Here is a 21744-nt window from a genome sequence, read left to right on the forward strand (position 1 = left end):
CCCCCTCCCTCTAGGTATGCAGAGTGAGACCCCTGTAATGACCCCTTCCCTCCTCCCTTTAGGTATGCAGAGTGAGACCCCTGTAATGACCCCCTCCCTCCTCCCTTTAGGTATGCAGAGTGAGACCCCTGTAATGACCCCCTCCCTCCTCCCTTTAGGTATGCAGAGTGAGATCCCTGTAATTACCCCCTCTCTCCTCCCTTTAGGTATGCAGAGTGAGACCCCTGTAATGACCCCCTCCCTCCTCCCTTTAGGTATGCAGAGTGAGACCCCTGTAATGACCCCCTCCCTCCTCCCTTTAGGTATGCAGAGTGAGATCCCTGTAATTACCCCCTCTCTCCTCCCTTTAGGTATGCAGAGTGAGACCCCTGTAATGACCCCCTCCCTCTAGGTATGCAGAGTGAGACCCCTGCAATGACCCCCTCCCTCCTCCCTTTAGGTATGCAGAGTGAGACCCCTGTAATGACCCCCTCCCTCCTCCCTTTAGGTATGCAGAGTGAGACCCCTGTAATGACCCCCTCCCTCCTCCCTTTAGGTATGCAGAGTGAGACCCCTGAAAAGAAACTTACCTTCTGCCGTGAAATTTCTGCCTCTGTGGACCCGCCAGCTTTTCCAATCGTGAACGGGACGGCACATGACGGCCGCCCGTTCATCGAAAAATCAGGATGTGTCAGTGGAGAGGTGGCGGGCTGCATAATCAGCAAAGGTAAGTACTGTTTACCAAATGTTAATTGTGGTGCCACTGCCATGTCCCGCACCAAGATCCTGCCGCCACCAGTAATATGCGGCGGGCCCTTCTCGACGTCGCGGGTCGAGACAGGTCTCTCTCCGCAGCATTTTACTGGCCCCTGCGCTGCGACCCGTGGTGTCAAGGGGCCAGTAAAATTAGCCCAGTATGTGGGTAGGTAGTAAGAGGTGGGGTGGGGTCTATTACAGACAAGGAAGGTGATAAATGCTTAGATGTACAGGGCAAGGCTAGAATACCTAACGAGTACTTTGTAGCAGTGTTCAATAAGGAAGAGGATGCTGACAAAATATCAGTAGAAGTAGAAATAATAGAGGTAACCGAGGCGGGAGTGAAGGTTTTAGAAACAATAATCAGGGAAAAAGTCAACAGGCACTTGGAGAGGTTTGAGTTAATTAAATAGAGCTAGCAAGGTTGATGAAGGGAATGTTGTCAGTATGGATTTTAAGAAAGTGTTTGACAAAGTACCACATAAAAGACAGATCATCAAAATTGAGGCTCGTGTAATAGGAGGGTCAGTGTCAGCTTGGATGAAAAATTAGCTTAAGGACAGAAAACAGCGAGTTGTGGTAAATGGTTGTTTTTCAGACTGGAGGATGGTGGACAGAGGTGTTCCTCAAGAGCCAGTGCTAAGACCACTGCTTTTTTGATACATAAAAGAACTTGGATATTGGAATACAGAGTAAAATCTCAAAATTTGCCAATGATACCAAACTCGGAGGTTTGGCAAACAGTAAGGATGATACCAATTGACTGCAACAGACATAGCAGAATGGGCAGACAAGTGGCAGATGGAATTTAACACAGAGAAGTGAGGTGATGCATTTTGACAGAAGGGATAGGGAGAAGCAATATATGCTTAACAGAACAGTTCTAAAGAGTGTTCAGGTATTCAGGGACAGAGTGACCTGGGGGTTCATGTGCACAGATCTTTGAAGGTGGCAGGGCATATTGAGAGGGTGGTTAGCAAAGCATATGGGATCTTGGGCTTCATAAACAGGGGTAATGAGTACAAATATTGAGCACGAAAGCAGGGAAATTTTGCTGAACTTGTATAAAGCCCTGGTTAGGCCACAGCTAGTGTATTGTGTCCAGTTTTGGCCACCACACTTTAGGAAGGATTTGAAGGTCCTTGAGAGGGTGCAGAGGAGATTTACCAGAATGGTTCCAGGGATGACAGAATTTAGCCACCAAGGTTAGGTTGGAGAAGCTGAGTTTATTCTCCTTGGAGCAATGGGGATTGAGGGAACATTTGATAGAGATGTACAAAAGAACCACAAAACCACAGGAAAGCTACAGCACAGAAAGAGGCCATTCAGCCCATCGTGTCTGTGCCAGCTGAAAAAACTAGCCGCCCATTCTAATCCCACCTTCCAGTACCTGGACTGTAGCCTGCAGGTTACAGCACTTCAGGTGCATGTCCAGGTACCTTTTAAATGAATTGAGGGTTTCTGCCTCCACCACTGTTCTGGGCAGTGAAGTCCAGACACCATCCACCCTCCAGGTGGAAAAGTTTTTCCTCATGTCCCCTCTAATCCTTCTACTAATCACCTTAAATCTGTGCATCCTGGTAATTGACCTCTCCGCTAGGGGAAACAGGTCCTTCCTGTCTGCTCTATCTAGGCCTCTCATAATTTTGTATACCTCAATTAAGTCACCCCTCAGCCTCCTCTGTTAGAAGGAAAACAACCCTAGCCTATCCAATTTTTCCTCATAGTTGCAATTTTCCAGCCCTGGCAACATTCTTGTTAATCTCCTCTATACTCTCTCCACAGCAATTATGTCCTTCCTGTAATGTAGTGACCAGAACTGTACGCAATACTCCAGCTGTGGCCAAACCAGCATTTTATACAGTTCCAGCATTACATCCCTGCTTTTGTATTCGATACCTTGGGCAATAAAGGAAAGCATTCCATATGACTTCTTCACCACTTTATCTACCTGTCCTGCCACCTTCAGGGACCTGTGGACATGCACTCCAAGGTCTCTCACTTCTTCTACCCCTCTCAATATTCTCCCATTTATTGTGTATTCCCTTGCTTTGTTATGCATTACTTCACACTTCTCTGGATTGAATTCCATTTGCCACTTTTCCACCCACTCAACCAAACCATTGATATAATTCTGGAGTCTACAGCTATCCTCTTCACTGTCAACTACGCAGCCAATTTTTGTGTTATTTACAAATTTCCCAATCATGTTTCCCACATTTAAGTCCAAATCATTATTATATACCACAAACAACAAGGGACCCAACACTGAGCCCTGTGGAACGCCACTGGAAACAGCTTTCCATTTTCAAAAATATTCATCGACCATTACCCATTGTTTCCTGTCACTGAGCCAATTTTGGATCCATCTTGCCACATTCCTCTGTATCCCATGGGCTTTTACTTTTCTGACCAGTCTGCCATGTGGACCTTGTCAAATGCCTTACTAAAATCCATGTAGATAACATCCGCTGCACTAGCCTCATTAACCTACTTGTTACTTCCTCAAAAAATTCAATTAAGTTAGTAAGACACGACCTTCCCTTAACAAATCCATGCTGACTGTCGCCGATTAATCCGTGCCTTTCTAAGTGGCAGTTTATCCTATCTCTCAGAATTGATTCTAATAATTTGCCCACTACCGAGGTTAGAGGCTGAGGGGTGACTTAATTGAGGTGTACAAAATTATGAGGGGCCTATAATTATTTGGCCTATCCCTCGCAGCCTTTTTAAACAATGGTACAACGTTCACAGACCTCCAATCCTCTGGTATCTCACCTGTATCCAGTGAGGATTTGAATATGATCCTCAGAGCATCCACTATTTCCTCCCGGGCTTCCATTAACAGCCTGGGTTACAATCCATCATACAAGATTATGACAGGTTTGGATAGGGTAGAAAAAGAAAAGCTGTTCCCATTAGCTGATGGTACAAAGACTAGGGGACACAGAATTACGGTTTTGGGCAAGAGATACAGGGGGGATGTGAGGAAGAACCTTTTTATGCAGCGAGTGGTAATGACCTGGAATTCACTGCCTACGAGGGTGGTGGAAGCGGAGACGATCAATGATTTTGTAAGGAAATTAGATAGGCACTTGAGAGAAATAAAGTTGCAGGGCCACGGGGATAGAGCCGGGGAATGGGACTGATTGGAGTGCTCCAGAGAGAGCCAGCATGGACCCAATGGGCCGAATGTCCTCCTTTCTATGCTGTAATAACTGTATGACTTTAAGTTCTGAAATCATGAGCTCAAGTAATCTCAGTTGGAGACATTTTACAGAGAAGTGTTTGCCTGTGTCGATATCTTCTACTCTCAAAACCTTCAATTCCTACTAGAACTGCACATCACTGTTCCTTCCTGTGGTGCCACTTTTAATAGAAATATTGGTTCAGTTTATATCGTGTTATGAAAGTGCTTCCTTTTTTTTTAGTATTTTTTGAGGACTCGTGTTTAAAAATTGTGGAAATGGATTCATTTGAAAGACTGAAGAGATTGGACTTTGTTTTTTTTTCAAAGGTCATTGGAAGGACTTGAGATTTAGTTTAAAACCAAACCTTTACTGGATGACACATGCCTTAAGTTAAGTAAACAGCAGGAGCCTTGGTGACTAGGGCAGTTGTTTACAGAGAAGTGACATGTCAAGATTTATCGTGGTCAAGAGTTGGTTTCATTTTGGATATTGTTTTGAATCAGTTGGGGATCAGAGACAGAAGCCACCAGCTCACCTTCTTCCACCCCTTTGAGAAACCCTAATAATCCAGTGTGTGGACTGGAGAAATTGATTTTGTATTTCTCCTGAAAAGCCTGCCAAACTAATCTTTGATGTCGCCTGAAGAGAACTGCTCCAAAAAAGATCCCAGTGACAGATGTCTATGAGTATCTGGACGGCAGATCAAAAGGGCCAGCGGAGAAAATTGCATAGCTTGTCTTTTTTTCCTTCAAGAATTAACAAGTACTCGGCCAAAAATTTTTTTTGTCTTTTTGTAAAGAGATCTCTGCAGAGAAAACTTTTTTTAAATCTGTGTGTGTGTGTGTGAGAGAGAGAGAGAGTGTGAGTGAGTGTTGGGTTAATTTAGAAGGGAACTTTTATATTTCAACGTGCCTGTTAATGCTTTGCATCTGGATTGAATCAGTCTTGTTTTATAATAAATTAATAATTTTGTTGTTTATTAAAGAAACCTGGTTGGTGGATTTTATTCTGTAATAAAATATAGAGGACATTATTGGCCATATGGGCAACTGGGTAAAACATTTAAATATATGTTGTGACCCGTGGAGAAGTGGAACTAGAGAAAGACAGTGCACTCCTCCAGTCTCAGTTGTAACAATCATTAGCAATTTACATTTCAATTAAGCTACTCTGCACCTCCTTTCTCCTCTGCTCCGAATTCCCCACTCTAGCTAAATTCCTGTTTTCACTTTATCCAAACTCATTCTTTTATCAGCTCAGTCTGTGGTGTGTTTGCTGATCATGTTCAATTACTAACCCCCTACATTTGTCAAGTTCCAGTATTAACTACCAGTAAGCTCTGAATGCCTGGTATTGTGGGATTATGGTAAAAGTATTAGGGAAAAGTTTCTGATAGCCTTTTGCTGGAAGCACTTAAGGTGCACAGGTTAACCCCTGCCTTAAAATCATGCTGTGAGAATTTGGTTATGAATCACGAAAATGAGAAAATATCATATGATAAAAGGTCTTTGACCTGAAACGTTAACTTTGTTTCTCCACAGAAGCTGCCTGACCTGCTGAGTATTTCCAGCAATTTTCATTTTTATTTCAAATTTCCAGCATCCACAGTATTTTGCTCTTGTATAGGTCAGTGTTCCATTGCCTTAAACTGAAGTTCCGAGTCAGTAAGAATCTAACCTGCAGGACAGATGAGAGTTAGGCCACAGATGTCCGTTGGGTGCCGAGCTGCATAAACACCAGCAACATTACCACCCATTGATGTACCAATCAGATGAAATGGTTTCCTATTCAACCCAATGCATTCAACAAACTGGAAAGAGAGAAAACAGATAGTCAAGGTTTACAGCTGAACTCAACCAAGTTAACCTAGATCCTCAGACTCTGTCCACAGAAACAAGAGGGTGACTTGAATAAGCGTTTCTAAATAGACATGCCTCTGCTTCTACATCTATGGAATAAATAGGAGTATGATATGGCTTTTTCAAATAGGGAAGAATAACAAGCCCCTCTGCAAAGTAAATTCACGCAATTTCTAAGGCACAATATTTTAGAAACAGAATTTGAAGGAATACAGAACACACAAGGTGATATGGCAATTCAATACGTTTCCTTTTTAAATTTACTGGGAGCTTCCAGATCATTATCTGTTTTGGAAAATCCATCATATGACTGTGAATCAAGGATTATCCTTTGAAGTCTTATTGAAAAAAGCGATCAGCTTCAGGAGCAATCTGTTTCACATTTGAGGATGATATCCATTAATAAAAACATTAAAGCATTATAGAGACTTAACTATCATGTGTACAGTAAATTGTGTGTGTTTTTCTGTCTGCATATTACAATAGTTTCTTAATTAAAAGTTCATGAAAGTAACTCCTAGCTACAGTTAACATCTAAAGCGATGTTTAGTATTAACTGTTGTAATTAATTGTATTAAAGAATCAAAATAGATCTGATTCTGTCAAAGGGAAGATACAGGTTACCATGGAGATAAGATCATTTACCATGAGAGCCCATGCTCATTTATCCACAATGTTAATTAAAAACCCTATGTCATCAACCTTGAAATGCTTGAATCAAGGAATAAGCTTCTGTTGCGAAACATTAACAATATTAGGCCCTGGCTGCAGCTTTTTAATAACAACTAACAGTTGACAGATGTTGCTGGCTCAGAACTATACACTGAACAGTGTCAGAAGTGGGTCTTGTATTAATGCATTTTAGGAAGATGCCCTTAGTAAAACCATAACAACATTTAGTATTAAAAATACTAGCAGATTCAATCCAACTACTTGACTTCCACATCTGTTTTCAGTAAGCAGCCTATTCCATCTGCAGCTAGACTTTACTAATGTTTCAGGAGTTTCTAATTCTCCCTCCATTTCGATTCCAATAGTGGGCGTGCCATTTTGACTTCCAATGGTTTTGCAGATTTACATAGTGAAACAGTTGTGCTGTACAGACCAGGAAGGCCTCAGGTTTGATCCTCAGTCTATGACAAGTTAACTGATCCCATAGCAAAATGTATTTGACAGTGAATGTTAGTGGGCTACTTGATCATGGCAGCATCATACCTGACCTTGATAATGTCCTCACTGGATAGCCATACGTGCACACACTTCCAGCAAGAGATCCAGGATATGGTTTAGGAACAGCGATTTTGGCTGGGTTACCCTTCCCTAATCCATGAGTACTGAAACTTAATTATCCTCAGCACCCATGGATTAGAGAAGGGGAGGGGAAGACAGCAATTAATCTTGCTTCTGATCACTGTTCAGTGATCCCTCCTTTAATTCTGTGTTTGTGTGGATAGTATTGAGGTAAGCTGTAATTCTGTCATGAACCAATAATATGCCAACATTCACTGTAAAAACTCATTCATGGATAATGAATACTTAGCCTTTGAGGCAACTCAGTGATTGTGGAACCGTATCCCACCAAGGAATTAAAGATAAGGAGGGGAGAAAACTAGGGAGAAACATTTTTGAAAAAGATTCAAGTTAAATGCCATTTAAGATACCAAGCTTTCCTCGGAAGTTATACCCCTTGGACTCTTCCGACAGCAAGTAATTCTGGGTGTGGTCGACCTGTCCAATCAGCACAGCGATATGGATCTTCATTTAACCTTTGAGCAACTGTGTACAGGCAAATCTTGTTTCAGTTACTATGTCTGAGACACAGTATAAAAGGGGAGAAATTCAGTGCGAAGGGAACAAGTAGAAATACAAAACTGCTACAAAAAGAGAATCAATTTAGGAACACAGGGAATATGTCATTCAGCGCCACAAGCCTGCTCTTTAGATCATGGCTGATCGTTACCTCAACTCCATTAATCCACCTTAGGTCCGTATCCTTGACACCCTTACCTAACAAAAACCTACTGCTGTCAATCTGGAAAACTTTGATTGTTTTAGCATCCACAGCCTATTTAGGGGAAAGGAATTCTAGATTTTTCCTTCGCTTTGTGGGAAAAAGTGCTTCCTGATTTCCCTCCTAAATGGCCTGGCTGTAATTTGAAGATAATAGCCCCTTTTCCTTGATTTCCCCACCATAGGAAATAGTTTCTCTGGATCTGCATTATGAAATCCTTTTTAATATTTTAAACACATCAACCAGATCACCCCTCAAGGGAATACAAGCCAAGTTTATGGAATCTGTCTTCATAATTTAACCCTCTAATTCTGAAGATTTTTAAAGAAAAATTAGGCTTTATCTCATTTCCGTTTATGAGACTTCGCTGTGCGCAAATTGGCTGCCCTACAATGGCCGCGATCGCCGCATCCACCCCACCCCCAACAGTACCCTGCGCCCTCCCGCGATCGTCGCCTCAATCGCCGTTTGTCTTCCCTGCTCCCTCCCACGATTGTGCATCATCCCGCTCCCACCTGCTCGCCTCTCCATTCGCCATTCTCTCCCGCACCCACTTACGCGCTGCTCCATCCCGTCGTTCTCTCCCACACCTGTCTGCTCGCCGTTCCCTCCCACCGCTCACTCCCCGCCTCGTCGCCCAGAGAAGCGGCAGTATGGAGTGAGCGGAGTGCTAGTGGCGAGGTGGGGAAGCAGCAGGATGGAGCGAGCGGGGGGTTAGTGGCAAGGTGGGAAGTGGCGGGATGGAGTAGTGAGTGGAAGGGAGCAGGGAAGAGAAGTGGCAATCGCAAGAAGGAGTGGGGAAGAGAAGTGGCAATTCAGGCGGCGGTCGTGGGAGGGAGCAGGATACTGTTGGGGGAGGGTGGAGGCGGCGATCGTGGCTATTGAGGTGTGAGGCAACACTCGGACATCATTACATCTGACATCGTTACGTACTGATGTCAACTCGCGCACGCGTGGTCACATACTGGCAAGCTGGTAAATGTTCGAAAGCACTGATGATATCGCCGATCGCTCTGCACATGCTCTGCATTTTCAGGAAACACTCAGTATGGAAGTACTTCCCATATTGGAGGAATTTAATGAAACCAAATGCTTGATTATACTCCTCATCTACTGCAGAAAGCAAACGGTTCCTTCCAAGACTCAGGAATAAGGGCTTCATGGAAAAGCCAGCATTTCCCCAAAGTCACAATGATATGATGAAATTCTAATTTCAGACACATTAGTAATTACAGGTTCAAAGATGCAGTAAAGGAATAACTCACCTGATGAATCCTGTTTACTTGTCCTTCAATGGAGTAATCGTCTATACAAGTACGGGTTGTGCCCTCGTGGCCTGGCATGTCAACACAGATCAGGTGTAGGTTCTTAGGCAAAAACTGTGTTAAAGAACAATGAACAATCTCAGCTACTGTTGTTCAAAAACCAGAATGCTACTTTCCAAAGTCTTGGCCCACTTCAACCCTTTCCACTGTTTAGTAGCTCTTAATAGTATAGAAATTGCATAAAAGGTCCTTTTATGCTACAGATGAATATTATTACCTTGCAAATCCACATGGTGATTTGCACCAGATTTGGGTCAATGCATTTGGACCTGCACCAACTGAAGCTCAGCAGAGCTAAATTGCCCAAAATGTCTTAGTTCAGCATTATCTTTTGGAGAATCCACAAGCACAAATCCTATGCAAATTGGGAGTAATGTCCTGGGGGTGCTTAGAAATTTGAGTACAGTCTTTAAATCATACAGCCTTTTACAAGGCTGACAATAGCAGCAGCAGGCTGAGGGAGCAGCAGTCAGTAACCATGTAATAAAAACTGAAAATGCTGGAAGTACTCAGCAGGTCAAGCAGCATGTGCGGAGACAGAAACAGAGTTAACGTTTCAGGTCGATGGCCCTTCATCACATGAAAGGTCATTGACCTGAAAGGTTAATTCTATTTCTCTCTCTCTCTTTCCACAAATGCTGCCTGACCTGCTAAGCATTTCCAGCAATTTTTGTTTTTATTTCAGATTTCCAGCATCTGCAGTATTTTGCTTTTATAAGTAGCTACACAATTTGAATTCGGTCAGGAGGCTGCACCGGTTGGCTCATGCGTGATATTACGCCACTTTTCAAGAATGCCTTCCACTGGGGAATCTGACACAGACAGCAGAGGAAGGGACAAAAGCACTGCATTGTGGAATGAAGAAGGGCTGACAAATTCCAGTGCTTCCTTATTCTCCTTTCCTCCATGATAATCACATACAAAGGAGTGTCCATAGGGAATGGCAAACCTGCACCTGAGAAGGCCTCTAAATCCTCCAGTTCTCACACTCCCAGAGGCAGTCAGAAGCAAGTCAAAGGCCATCTAGGCCCAATGTCAAAAGAATTGCTCCAAACAGCATACCAAAGGGCAGTAAGTGCGACTCAAACTTTCAGCAAGTTCAAAAACTCCTCACTTCTGTCAGTTTCAACTGATCCTGCATCCTAGATTTTTATTCTAACTTACCCCTAAAGCATTTCAAGAGCAAAGTGAGGAAATTTGGGGCTATGTTGCTATTGCTCTTTTTAATGTATGTGAATTAGGTACAGGGGATGCAGAAGGCAGATCGCAGCAAGGCGCAAGAAAGCTTTGGGTGATGGGGGTGTGGTGGTGGGGAAGGTCAATTATGGAGCAGAAAACTGGCAGGAATCGCTTGCTCCCCAATATACTGGCCAGGAAAAATACTTGCCACAATTTCACACTGTAGGCCCAGCAGGAAGGAATTCCAGAGCCTATTGCTTTAGTGGAGATGGATTATTTCTGAAAGTTAGTCAGCTGTTTCCTAAGATTATACAATGCATCATATAAACCTTAATTTATGCACACTAATTACAACTGAGAGATGAAAACATGGTTTCATAATGATTGTAAGTACATGCTTGGTGCCACATGAAATTTGAACTCTAGACAATTTTTTGTTAGCTGATTTCACCTAGAGCTGTCCCTGGGTAGAAAGAGGGAGGCACGCCAAACAATGCTCTCCCACCTGATCACAATCCAGTGACCCCCCACCCCCCCAATAAACACTTTTATACATTGGCTGAGGACAAAATTGGGCAGTAGTTGAGTATCCTGGTGATACTCACTAACAAATGGCCTCTTGTATAAGGCACTGGATGACTGCCAGTGACCATGGGACTATAAATCAGCATGAACCACTACCTTCAGGAAAGAAGAAAAGGAGACTTGGGAGGAAGAAATGAAATATAGTCAGTTGTTTCTACCATTCCATAAGGTGTGTACCAACCACCCTCCTTCACATTGACACAGGACTGCATTAGGTACATGAACTCTATTAAGGAGCGTGCAGCAGTCCAACACATTAATAAAGTCATTATTTATGTGTAAATAAATTTGATGATTCGCTTTAGCTTGAACAGCATGGTGTGATAGCTTGATATTTACTGCCTTTTCGAGTGGTGGTCACCCCCCCAGTAACCTCTGGTAAGTTTGAAATACTTATGTTCTTTGCACATTTCCCTATCAGATGGATTGAAACTTAAACTATATACTATCAAAACATAATACAGTGCTAAACGTATGATTGAGAAGCATGAAAAAAAATCAGCAGTTCAGACTTGCTTTAGCAAGCACATAGTTAAGGAGATCAAACCAAAAAACTCTCCTAAGGTGCTTTTACATTTAGGTTAGTGAGATGCTAGCATTGCTGGTTTCTGCACCACTGGTCCTGTGTAGCTAGGAACACAACAACCTCCCACACCATGTAAACCTGCCAGATCCACAAATCTATTAAGTTTCCTTTGTGTTGCGGGAAATCTATACTTCAGGAAACAGCACTACTAGCACCCCTCTGACATCAATATAAAAACCGCTTTATTTGTATTTGTGAATTTGTGCAGGTATTTGGACTGTAGACAATGATCTATTCCCTCAGATATATCTCGATGTTTTGGGCAATTGGGCAAATCTGGTAAATTATTAATTTGGAAGAGTGCAGCGTTATGCATATGGGCAGGGTGAATGCTCAACATACACACACCCTTCAGGGAAAAGCATTAAAGAAGGTGGAGAAAGAAAGCGATCTGGGCATTCTGGTGTATACATCTCTGAAGGTTCATGAGTAATGACATGAAGCAATAGTTGAGTGGAAAGGTTGTTGGGTGCATTCATAGGACAATTGATTCTAAGACAAGGCATACTATTTTGTCCTTGTACAAGGCCTTACTTGTGATATTGAGGCTATAGAAGAAGTGAAAAGGAGGGCCACTAGACTAAATCCCAGTTTAAATTATCTTAGTTTTGAAGAGTGGGACTCTACATTTTAGAGAAGTGTAAACTTAGGGGTGATCTAATTAAGGTTTATAAGATGATGAAAGGAATATGTTGTGTTCCAGTTGACAGTTTGTTCCAATTAAATAGGTTAGAGAGAGCCAGGGAGGTCACAATTTTCAGTTGTATAATGTTAGATCTATGTTAGTTGGCTGGAGGTTTTCTCCCCCCAGAGAATAGTGAATCTCTGGAATAAGCCGTCCGCTTAGTGGTGGAGACTGATTTGCTGCATTTCTGCAAGTCAGAGCTGGACCTGTTTCTGGCTTGAATAGAGAGCGACTCTAACAAAGGTAAGTACTGAAAGGAATTCAGGGCCAGAGTGATCTGCTGGCCCAGTTTCCAATCACCTAGATGGGTTGGAGAGGAATTCCCTGGATTTTCTTCCCTGAATTGGCTTTGTTTTTAATCTTTCTTTCTGCCTCTCCCAGGAGATCACATGGCATTTAGGTGGGGTGTAGACTGTATTTATTGTGATGCACAAGGTATGACAATTGTGTGGGACAGGCTGGATGGACCAGTGGGGTCTTTTCCTGTCATTGTTCACTATGACTCTGTGCACAGGGAGAAAAGTGATTTGAGAAAATGAGGAAAAAATGGAATGACGGAAGACACTACATTTATAAACACAGTGGCATATTAATTAACAAACACTCTCATAACCTTTTAGCTATTTTGTCAAATTGAAAGAAATAAATTAATGGTAAGAGCAGGAACTAACCTTCACAACGGACAGCCACATGTCCTTGTGAGCTGAAAATCCATGTAACATCAAAATGGAAGGTTTACTACCAGGTTTCCCACGGCATGAATAGCAGAATCGATAGTTGCCATAGTCGGCATTTTTAATTTGCATACCTAATGTTGTGCGCCAGTACCTGTGCAAAACACAACAGTACAGTATACCTGCACGTCTACCACACACAAGTAACAGCTTTTCAGTTCTTTCTTATAAATTTTTCAATATGATCTTGCTATGAATGACTAAAGAGGTTAAGTCTTCGTAGGATTAGTGTATCAGCATTTTCAATAACCATGAGACTTCGCACAGACACAGGTCTCACAGAAAGAAACTGCCTTGCTTCCTGTAGCTAGCTGTAAAGTGTGGCAATTGTTCTGTGGTCGGAACATGTTTGACTTACAGGAGTAGTCAGAGAGGGAGAAATATTCTCAAGTGCAATATTATCCTGCCATTATAGTCATATTAACCAGAGCATAATGATACCTTTATCAAGCAAGGTCTAACAAAGTTTCCCTGCCATAGATTTACCCTTCGATTTATAGTCAGTGGGTGAAAAAAACAAATCCATTTTTCTTGTAACAATATCAATAATATTTAATTTCACAAATGAAAATACAACAGTGAAGAAAGCTGACTGTCAGTATCCAGAACACAAAATGCAATGACAATAGTGAATGAAAAGGTGTGGAATGAAGATGATTTTAGTGGACTGCACCTGGAGTATTGTTGACAGTTTTGGTCTTCTCATCTAAGGAAGGATATACTTGCCAAAGAGGGAGTGCAAAGGAGGTTCACCAGACTGATCCCTGGGATGCGGGAATTGTCTTATGAGGAGAGATTGAGGATACTGGGCCTGTATTCTCTACAGTTTTGAAGAATGAGAGGTGATCTCATTGAAACTTACAAAATTCTTACAGGGTATGACAGTGGATGTGGATAGGATGTTGCCCCTGGCTGGTGAGTCTAGAACCAGGGGACATAAGGGGTAGGCCATTTAAGACTGAGAGAGGAAATGAGCTCCAGTATGAATTCAATCTCAGGCTATGAGCTAGGGGTGGGAGAACATCACAGCCAAGCTGTATCCTGTCCTCACTCAATGTTCACATAATGCACACTTCCAACAAGGGCTGTATAGCAATCAAGAATAGGAAACGTGCATAATTTCCCTTCCTCTTTCAAGGAGGCCACCCTTACTTACTGCCCTGAGATCACCTATCCCAGCACAGACCATAGATTGAACCCAGGACCCTTCTGGTCTATCTTAGTACTCCCCCTCACTCCCAAACCCTGATCTGCACCTTTCGCCATTCACCATTACTTGACTGAGAGGAAGGGTATGCCTTTGCCAATGAGGATTGTATTTGCCTCCTAAAAAGGACAGCATGTCAACAGCCCTGGTTAGCACATTTCCAGCTTTTTCTCCCCCATGTGGAGAAGTGTCAGGCCTCTCCTCTCTATTGCTCCCTGATGACATGGTCAAATTCAGGATGTTGCTGTGAACAGAAGTACTGCTGAAAAATTCATATCCTACAACTTGGGCTGCATTAACACATTTACAGGGCCCAAAATTTCAATTGGGTCTTCAGCAAAACTGGGATAACTCACCCCACAGAGGTCCAGAAAATAGCGCAAAATTGCTTAGCTTTTCCAATGGATTCCCCACCCACCCACCACCTCCAAGTCAGGCAGAATTCCAGCCAAATGGCTACAAACCTGGCCAAGATCCTTATACAGCCAGTCCTAGAATTTCCTATATGGCCTTGAAGGGGTGGCCATATGAGGAGAGCAAGGACTTCCTAAATCTGGAGTACTGCACTGCAGTTCAGACCTGGTGCAGTACTAGCACAGGTCTGGTTAATAGCACCAGAAATCAGGCCATTCAGGGGGTCGAGGCCAGAGTCTTGGCCCAGACCCCAGAAGATCAGGTTGGGTTGGGTTGGTTGGTGGGTGGGGGGGGGGGGGGGCGGGGGCTGCAGAACTTCGTTTTACATCATAAAGAGGCTCGATGACACAGGAGTAGTGCAGCCAGATTCCCCTTGCACAGAAGGAAGCCTGACACTCACCTCAGTTGTTTAGCTTATGATGGCATTTCCAGGGTTCTAAGTGTGGAGATTCACCATGATTCTGCACCCCCTCCACACCCCACCACCCCCCCCCACCCCCCACCACCCCACAAACCGCCAAAGGCACACTCGTAGGGACCGCTCCCCATGACCTGGGAACCTCAGCAAGGTCAGCATAAACCACCCCTCTGGATTCCTGGCTATTGTATATTTTACAGCAATGATAACTAAATAGCTATTTGCTTATTCTGTATGAACAAAATAAATAGTCACGGTGCACTTCATAATCATTACTAAAGCTGAACAGATGTAAACTTACCAGTAATAGAATCTGATGAGTGCTGCAGGGCACAGTAGAAAGGAAGCTACAAAAGCTAGAATGGGTATGGCAAGTGTGCCTCCTGCCAGAACAAACATGTTCATTAAATCCAAATCCATTTTCCCACTGTCACACCTGAAAGAATGAAGAATAAAAGAAGAAAGGCAAGAGTGAAATACACAGAAAGGATTCTGCTTAGGTTGTTCACTCTGCAGCAACCTGGTACTCAGGACGTATTGATATATTTCCTCTAGATTATAAGAATTAGCCTGTCCGACATAATCACTATAACTAAATGTAACGAGAATACAAGAACAAAATTTTCTGGAAATGATTGTGTCTGCTCTTCTTAAAAATTACCAATGAGAACACTTAAATGTGGAACAAATGAACACTCCTGTAGTACAACAGTTTATTACAACTGTTAACAGCAGGCTGATGATATATAGCACAACTTTAATGTCACATACTCATAATGCTAACAATCTCACTATTTTTAGTAACTAACTGGCTAGCATAACTGGCTGTGCTGGCTGTACAAAAGGTGGCTTCACATTGGCCACTCTACCCAACAACTAGATTAAATAGGTCAGAACTCATGATACTACTGGTGTACCACTTCTTGAAATTAATGTGACATTTCTAGGTTTTGAAGGAGCCTCTGAATATCTCAAAACACATTTACAGAACTTTTGTGATGTCAATTTAACTTAGCACTATTCTCATCGAAAAAATTACTTGGCAAACCTTGCAGTTATTTTACCAACATAAAACATGACGTAAGTTGTGTTGAAAGGGGTCACCCCATTACTTTTGCACAATGTTATCACAATTAAAATAACCATTGATTCTTTGATCTCCTCTCCAGAGTCTTGCTAAATGCTTCTTTTTGAGAATACCAATCCCTTTAAGGTTTTTTTTACTGGTTAAGTCTTCATATTCTTCAAGAAACCAAACAGAAATGTATAATGGAGCTTGTAGTTATTTTATTGCTACATTTTTTTTCATTTGGTCTCATGAGGAATCAGCTGAAAATCATTTTAAAGGAGAAGCCAATTAAGGAGGATGTACTCTGAGGTACTTACCTGAGAGAAGTCCCAGTCAGTTTAGTAAAACCAAACAGATCCATAAAACATCATGAAAAATCCACTGTGTTTACAGAACTCCTCGGTGGAGTCCTGTGTTCAACCTTTCATCATTGAAATAGTAGAACAGAAATCCTGGGGAAATGTAACCCAAGGAAATGTCCTCTGATAAAATACACACATCACCAGTTCTAATCCAACACTTTAATGTGGGTTGTTTTTAAAAATAGAGGTTTAAAGAAAACTCTAACTTGTATGGAACTGGTGTAGTGCTAATTGCTAAAACCACCTGCATTTTTCACAGTACACAGCGTTCTGTTCTAGAATCTTCTGAATTTGAAACATAATAATTATTACATCACAATTAAGGAATCTTTAAAAACTGCCCAGCACCTTAGCAATACAAGGTTGTGGCAGGAGTGAAAAGTCACTGCGGGCATCTTGCAAGGATGGATATGGCTGACACTTGCTTTGAGATAAATCTATAGTTTATGGAAGGCTGACTTGACTGTGGGCTGTCATCTCTATCTGCCGCTTTACAGCAATTTTCCCAGTTCTTGTTGAGACACTTTGCAGACTACAAAGTATATTTTGCTCTTTTCTAAAATGATTGTACGGAATTCTGATTGGCTACCAGTAATAGGCTGAACAATTTTTTAAAAAATCTTTACATACAGAGCAAAATGTATCCCACAATCTAGTTACTGTTACCAAGTATACAAACAGCAAAGAACAGATGACCTCTCACTTACTTGGGCTCAAGTGCAGTGGGCATTGAGCCAGTGTCAAAACAGCAAAGTATCAATGGCATTCCAGCTGAATTGCTGAGAAATGGAAGAAAGGAAGTGTTTGAATATCTGACTAGTTTTTTGCTATCAACAGACGTTATCAGGGTAGGGGGGGAGGGGGTCGGTTAGCTCAGTTAGCTAGAAGGCTAGCATGTGATACAGAAAGACGCAAACAGCGCAGGTTCAATCCCTGTACTGGCTGTGGTAGTTCGTGGAGGCCTGTTTCCTCGCCTTGCCCCATGTTTGTGGAATGGTGAACTTCAAGCTATACATTACCAACTATCTCTCTAGAATGGGGAGAGATGCCTGTGGCCCTTTGGGGCAATGGCTAGAACACTAAAGATATCATCTGAACTACTCCCTCAGAAATTCAAATTAGCCATTTGCAAAAGCAGGGTGTTGGTAAACATTGTAAATTACAGTTATCTCACACACTAAAGGCACTTAGACAAGTCACTTGTTCTCCTTGACTATAAGCATCAAGAAAACCGTGGTCATGGGACAAGAAGTTGCATCTCTGCCCCTGATCACACTAAGTAACACCCCACTGGAGATGGTTAGCAAATTCTGTTACCTTGGGTCCACCGTGACAGACAATCTGCCCCCTGATACAGAGCTCGATACACGCATAGGGAAAGCAGCTTCCACCTTTGGCCGACTTGTGAAACGTGCATGTGATGACACCAATCTGACCCTTAGGACCAAGCAAATGTGGTGGTCCTCTCAAAGACAGAGCTCCCAAGTGTGTTGGCACTAATCAAACAGAGGCAGCTTTCGTGGATCGGACACATCCACAGGATGAAAGTCTGTCACATACACAAGGACCTTCTGTATGGTGAGATAGCTGAAGCCAGCCAACCAGTGCAGCGCCCAAAGCTCCGCTTCAAGGATGCTTGCAAGAGTGACATGAAGGCCCTAAATGTTGACTATTGCACTTGGGAGTCATTAGCTGGCAAAAGAGGGAAATGGTGACACGTCCTGTGGACTGGTGTGCACTACCATGACAACCAGTTGCTATAGCAGCTTGGAAACAGGCATCAACGTCAAAAACAACAATTCACAGCATCACTTGGCAGTTTCACATGCAGCGCTTGTGGCAGAACCTGCCTCTGAAGGATTGGCCTTCACAGCCATCATCAAAGATGCACCAAGACACCCCACCTAAATGGACTGTTTGGTGCGTGCCCGTCATCTTTCATAGATGGAAGGATGCCAACCACTACACTTTGATCTGACAGATCTAACACCAGGTGCAGACAAATCAGCATGAGAATCTATACAACTGCTTTTTGCTGTTCATGGACTTGTTACAAATTGGGTTACAAAATCAGGAAATGTGACTTTCTGTAACATGCATTTCATAAAGAGAGACCTTTAGGTGAAACTCAGACTGGTGAAATATCCTGTTTATTCTGCAAACTGTGAGCCTCCAGATCTTTCACACTTCTTCAAAAGAAAAAAAAGACTTGCATCTATGTAATGCCTTCCACAACCTCAGGACATCGCATAGCCTGTTAAGTACTTTTGAAGTGTACCCATGCACAAATAAAAAAAGGTCATTGTTGTAATGTAGGAAACATGGCAGCCAATTTGCGCACAATGTCCCATAAATAACAACCAAATAATCTGTTTTGTCATCTGTTAGTGATGTTAGTTCAGGGATAAATATTCATCAGGACACCAGGGATAACTTTGAAATAATGTCCAGGGACCTTTTAGATATACCCAAGAGGGAGGATGGGGCCACGATTCAATGTCTCATCTGCAGGACAGCACCTCTGACAGTACAGCACTTCCTCAGTACTGCACTGAGTATTAGCCTGGATTATGTAGATAAGTATCTGGAGTGGGACTTTAACCCACAGCCTTCTTGCTCAGAGGTGACAGTTATATCGTTGTGTTGATGCAAAGCAGTTTTGTATGATCATAATAGAAAAGCAGCAGTGTACCTTGGAGTTAAAGATCTGACTCAGTCTCCAAGCACCTTCCCTGCCACCCAATGCAGTAAAGTAAAAGGAGTGGACCAACACTACCTGGACTTCAAACTGGTAAAACTTCAGCTTGGTGCAAAGCCATGCTTTAAAAAAAATGTTCACGTGATCCATTGGACCCTTCGGAACTTTACATCTGACACTCTTATATAAACAAGCATCGCTGCTATCTGCTCTTTTAACATTAAAAATCAATCTCCCGGACAGCAGCACATGTTGAAGCACACCGAGGCAAAAGTCCTTCGTCACTGAACTCAGTGTGAGGTGATGCCAGCAATCAGGCCTGCTGGCTGACCACTGTGATAAACTGCTATCTGTAGGATAACTGCAACATTTTGCAAAGACTCACCACAATTGCCAACCTTTAACCATTACTTCACACATGTAAACTGTATTTTATTCACACATCTGTGAAATATCAGTCACAAAACTAACGAAACTAACAAACTCTGCAGTAAATTGCAATGAACAGTCATAGGTAAATAATTCCACTTCTAATTTATTGATATCACCAAGATTGGCAACACAGGAATTCAAACACATTTACTGACGTTCACAATACAAACACAGTATGGGTCATGCAGTTGTAAGCTCTCACCTATAATATTACTAAAGCAAAATACTGCGGACGTGGGAAATCTAAAATAAAAACTCTTATCATTACAACCTCCTTCAGCCTTACACTGTCTCTTGCACCCTTCAGTTCTCTAACTCGGGCATTCCTTCTTCCAGCCCATCATTGATACCCGAGCCTTCAATCTACTGTCTAGAACTCATCCCTTAAACAGCTCTATCCACTCCAATTTAAAAAAGTTTCTTAAAACTTATCTTTGAAACCAAGCTTTCAGTCACCTTTCCTAACTCTCCCATTTATTGGTGTACAATTTTTTATTTCTCTCTTCAAGGAACCTTGGGGATGTTTTTATATGCTAAAGGCACTATATAAATGCCAGCTGTTCTCTCCACCAAACATCTGCATAATTTGCTCCATTAAACAGAGACCAGTAGCTGGATGGTAAATTGTGGTTTTAGAAATGGATAGCAATACACATCAGAAAAATGTCATGCTCCAGAGCTACCGTTTATACTAGTTGTGTGGCTTATGAGCTGCTGGAGAAGTGTTAAAGGACTATTATCGCAGCTTCACTGTGATTGACTTCTCAGGAATTACATCCTCAATCCGTTCATTGCCTGATTCTTTTTGTGGATCATAAATTTTGATGAAAAATTGACATTATTTCCCTTTTCCTTCAACAGAGGAATATACAGTCCCTGGATTCCAGGATAACGGAAAGCGAGCAATTAAATTTAAACAATGGAGGTTGGAAGGCTGAATAAACATTCTGGAGATCTGCATGTTTACCTCTGGAGAACTGAGAAAACTTTGCAGATCTTTTCCCCAGGAGACTAAGTCAATTGAGCAGAATCCATGAAATCAAACTGTACACAGAATGGCCTTTTATCATTCCATACTTTATGTACTTAACAATAACCAATTTTCTTTATTATTTTTGTCTTCTCCTCCTGGGAAGGTAGGGACAGTACCAACAATTACTTCTCATCCAATTGCCCATTTTGTAGGAGTAAGCAAAGAAACGGAGTGTTACCATATATTTAATTGGGCAGCCAACACATCAAGTACTATCTTATCCTCGCCCAAGGTTTACATCCTTACTTGTGCGGCTGGATCACGACATGATAAGACACAGGAACTCTTCCTGATAATTCTCTTTCCTAACCTGATTTTTTTTTAAACTTCCTGACCAAGGTTGCTGAGGTCAAGTGCTGTGCTTCCAAATCCACCCTGGCTGAGATTAGCATGAGCACAAACTGGGGATCCTTCTGCTTTGAATACCTCAGGATTCCACCCCAGAGCTATTGGGAAGCACCCCCTCCCAAATCACCTTCTTTGCAAAGGGACATGGGCAACCAAACTGATGACATGTACAGCACTGCAACCTGTACATACTAAGTGGCCTTGGTGAAATCCACTTACTTCAGATTTTGTTACTTATATTTGTAATTAATCAGTAAGAACTAATCTGCACTATTATTACAACATCATTCTTCTACTCCATAGAGTCATAGAGTAATGCAGCACAGAAACAGTCCTTTGGCCCACCGTGTCCATGTCGGCCATTAAGCCTATCTATTCTAATCCCATTTTCCACCACTTGGCCCGTAGCCTTGTATGCTATGGCATTTCAAGTGCTCATCTAGATACTTCTTAAATGTTGTGAGGGTTCCTGCCTCTACCACCCCTTCAGGCAGTGTGTTCCAGATTCCAACCACCCTCTGGGTGGTCCCCTCTAAACCTCCTGCTCCTTACCTTAAATCTATGCCCCCTGGTTATTGACACCTCTGCTAAGGGAAAAATTTTCTTCCTATCTCTAGCCTATCTATGCCCCTCATAATTTTGTATATCTCAATCAGGTCCCCCCTCAGCCTCCTCTGCTCGAAGGAAAACAACCCTAGCCTATCAGTCTCTCTTCATAGCTGAAAGGCAACATCCTGGTGAATCTCTTCTGCATCCTCTCCATTGCAATCACATCCTTCCTATAGTGTGGTGACCAGAACTGTACACAGTATTCCAGCTGTGGCCTAAATAACTTTTATACAGCTCCATCATAGCCTCCTTGCTCTTATATTC

At 42.4% G+C, this 21744-nt stretch overlaps 1 protein-coding gene across 2 annotated transcripts in view; it reads right to left on the minus strand.

Moving 5' to 3' along the window:
* Positions 1-21744, minus strand: part of LOC137380071 (monoacylglycerol lipase abhd6-A-like) — an 86166-nt gene that overhangs the window by 42146 nt on the left and 22276 nt on the right. For both annotated transcript variants that reach the window (XM_068051651.1, XM_068051650.1), the window contains 4 exons: positions 15231-15365; positions 12828-12984; positions 9062-9175; positions 5604-5736 (listed from right to left, as the gene is read on the minus strand). In XM_068051651.1, the coding sequence (XP_067907752.1) occupies positions 5604-5736; positions 9062-9175; positions 12828-12984; positions 15231-15349 (523 nt within the window). In that variant the 5' untranslated portion in view covers positions 15350-15365. The remainder of the gene's footprint in view (positions 1-5603; positions 5737-9061; positions 9176-12827; positions 12985-15230; positions 15366-21744) is intronic.

This window comes from Heterodontus francisci, chromosome 19 (assembly GCF_036365525.1).
Source record: "Heterodontus francisci isolate sHetFra1 chromosome 19, sHetFra1.hap1, whole genome shotgun sequence".
Taxonomy (NCBI): domain Eukaryota; kingdom Metazoa; phylum Chordata; class Chondrichthyes; order Heterodontiformes; family Heterodontidae; genus Heterodontus; species Heterodontus francisci.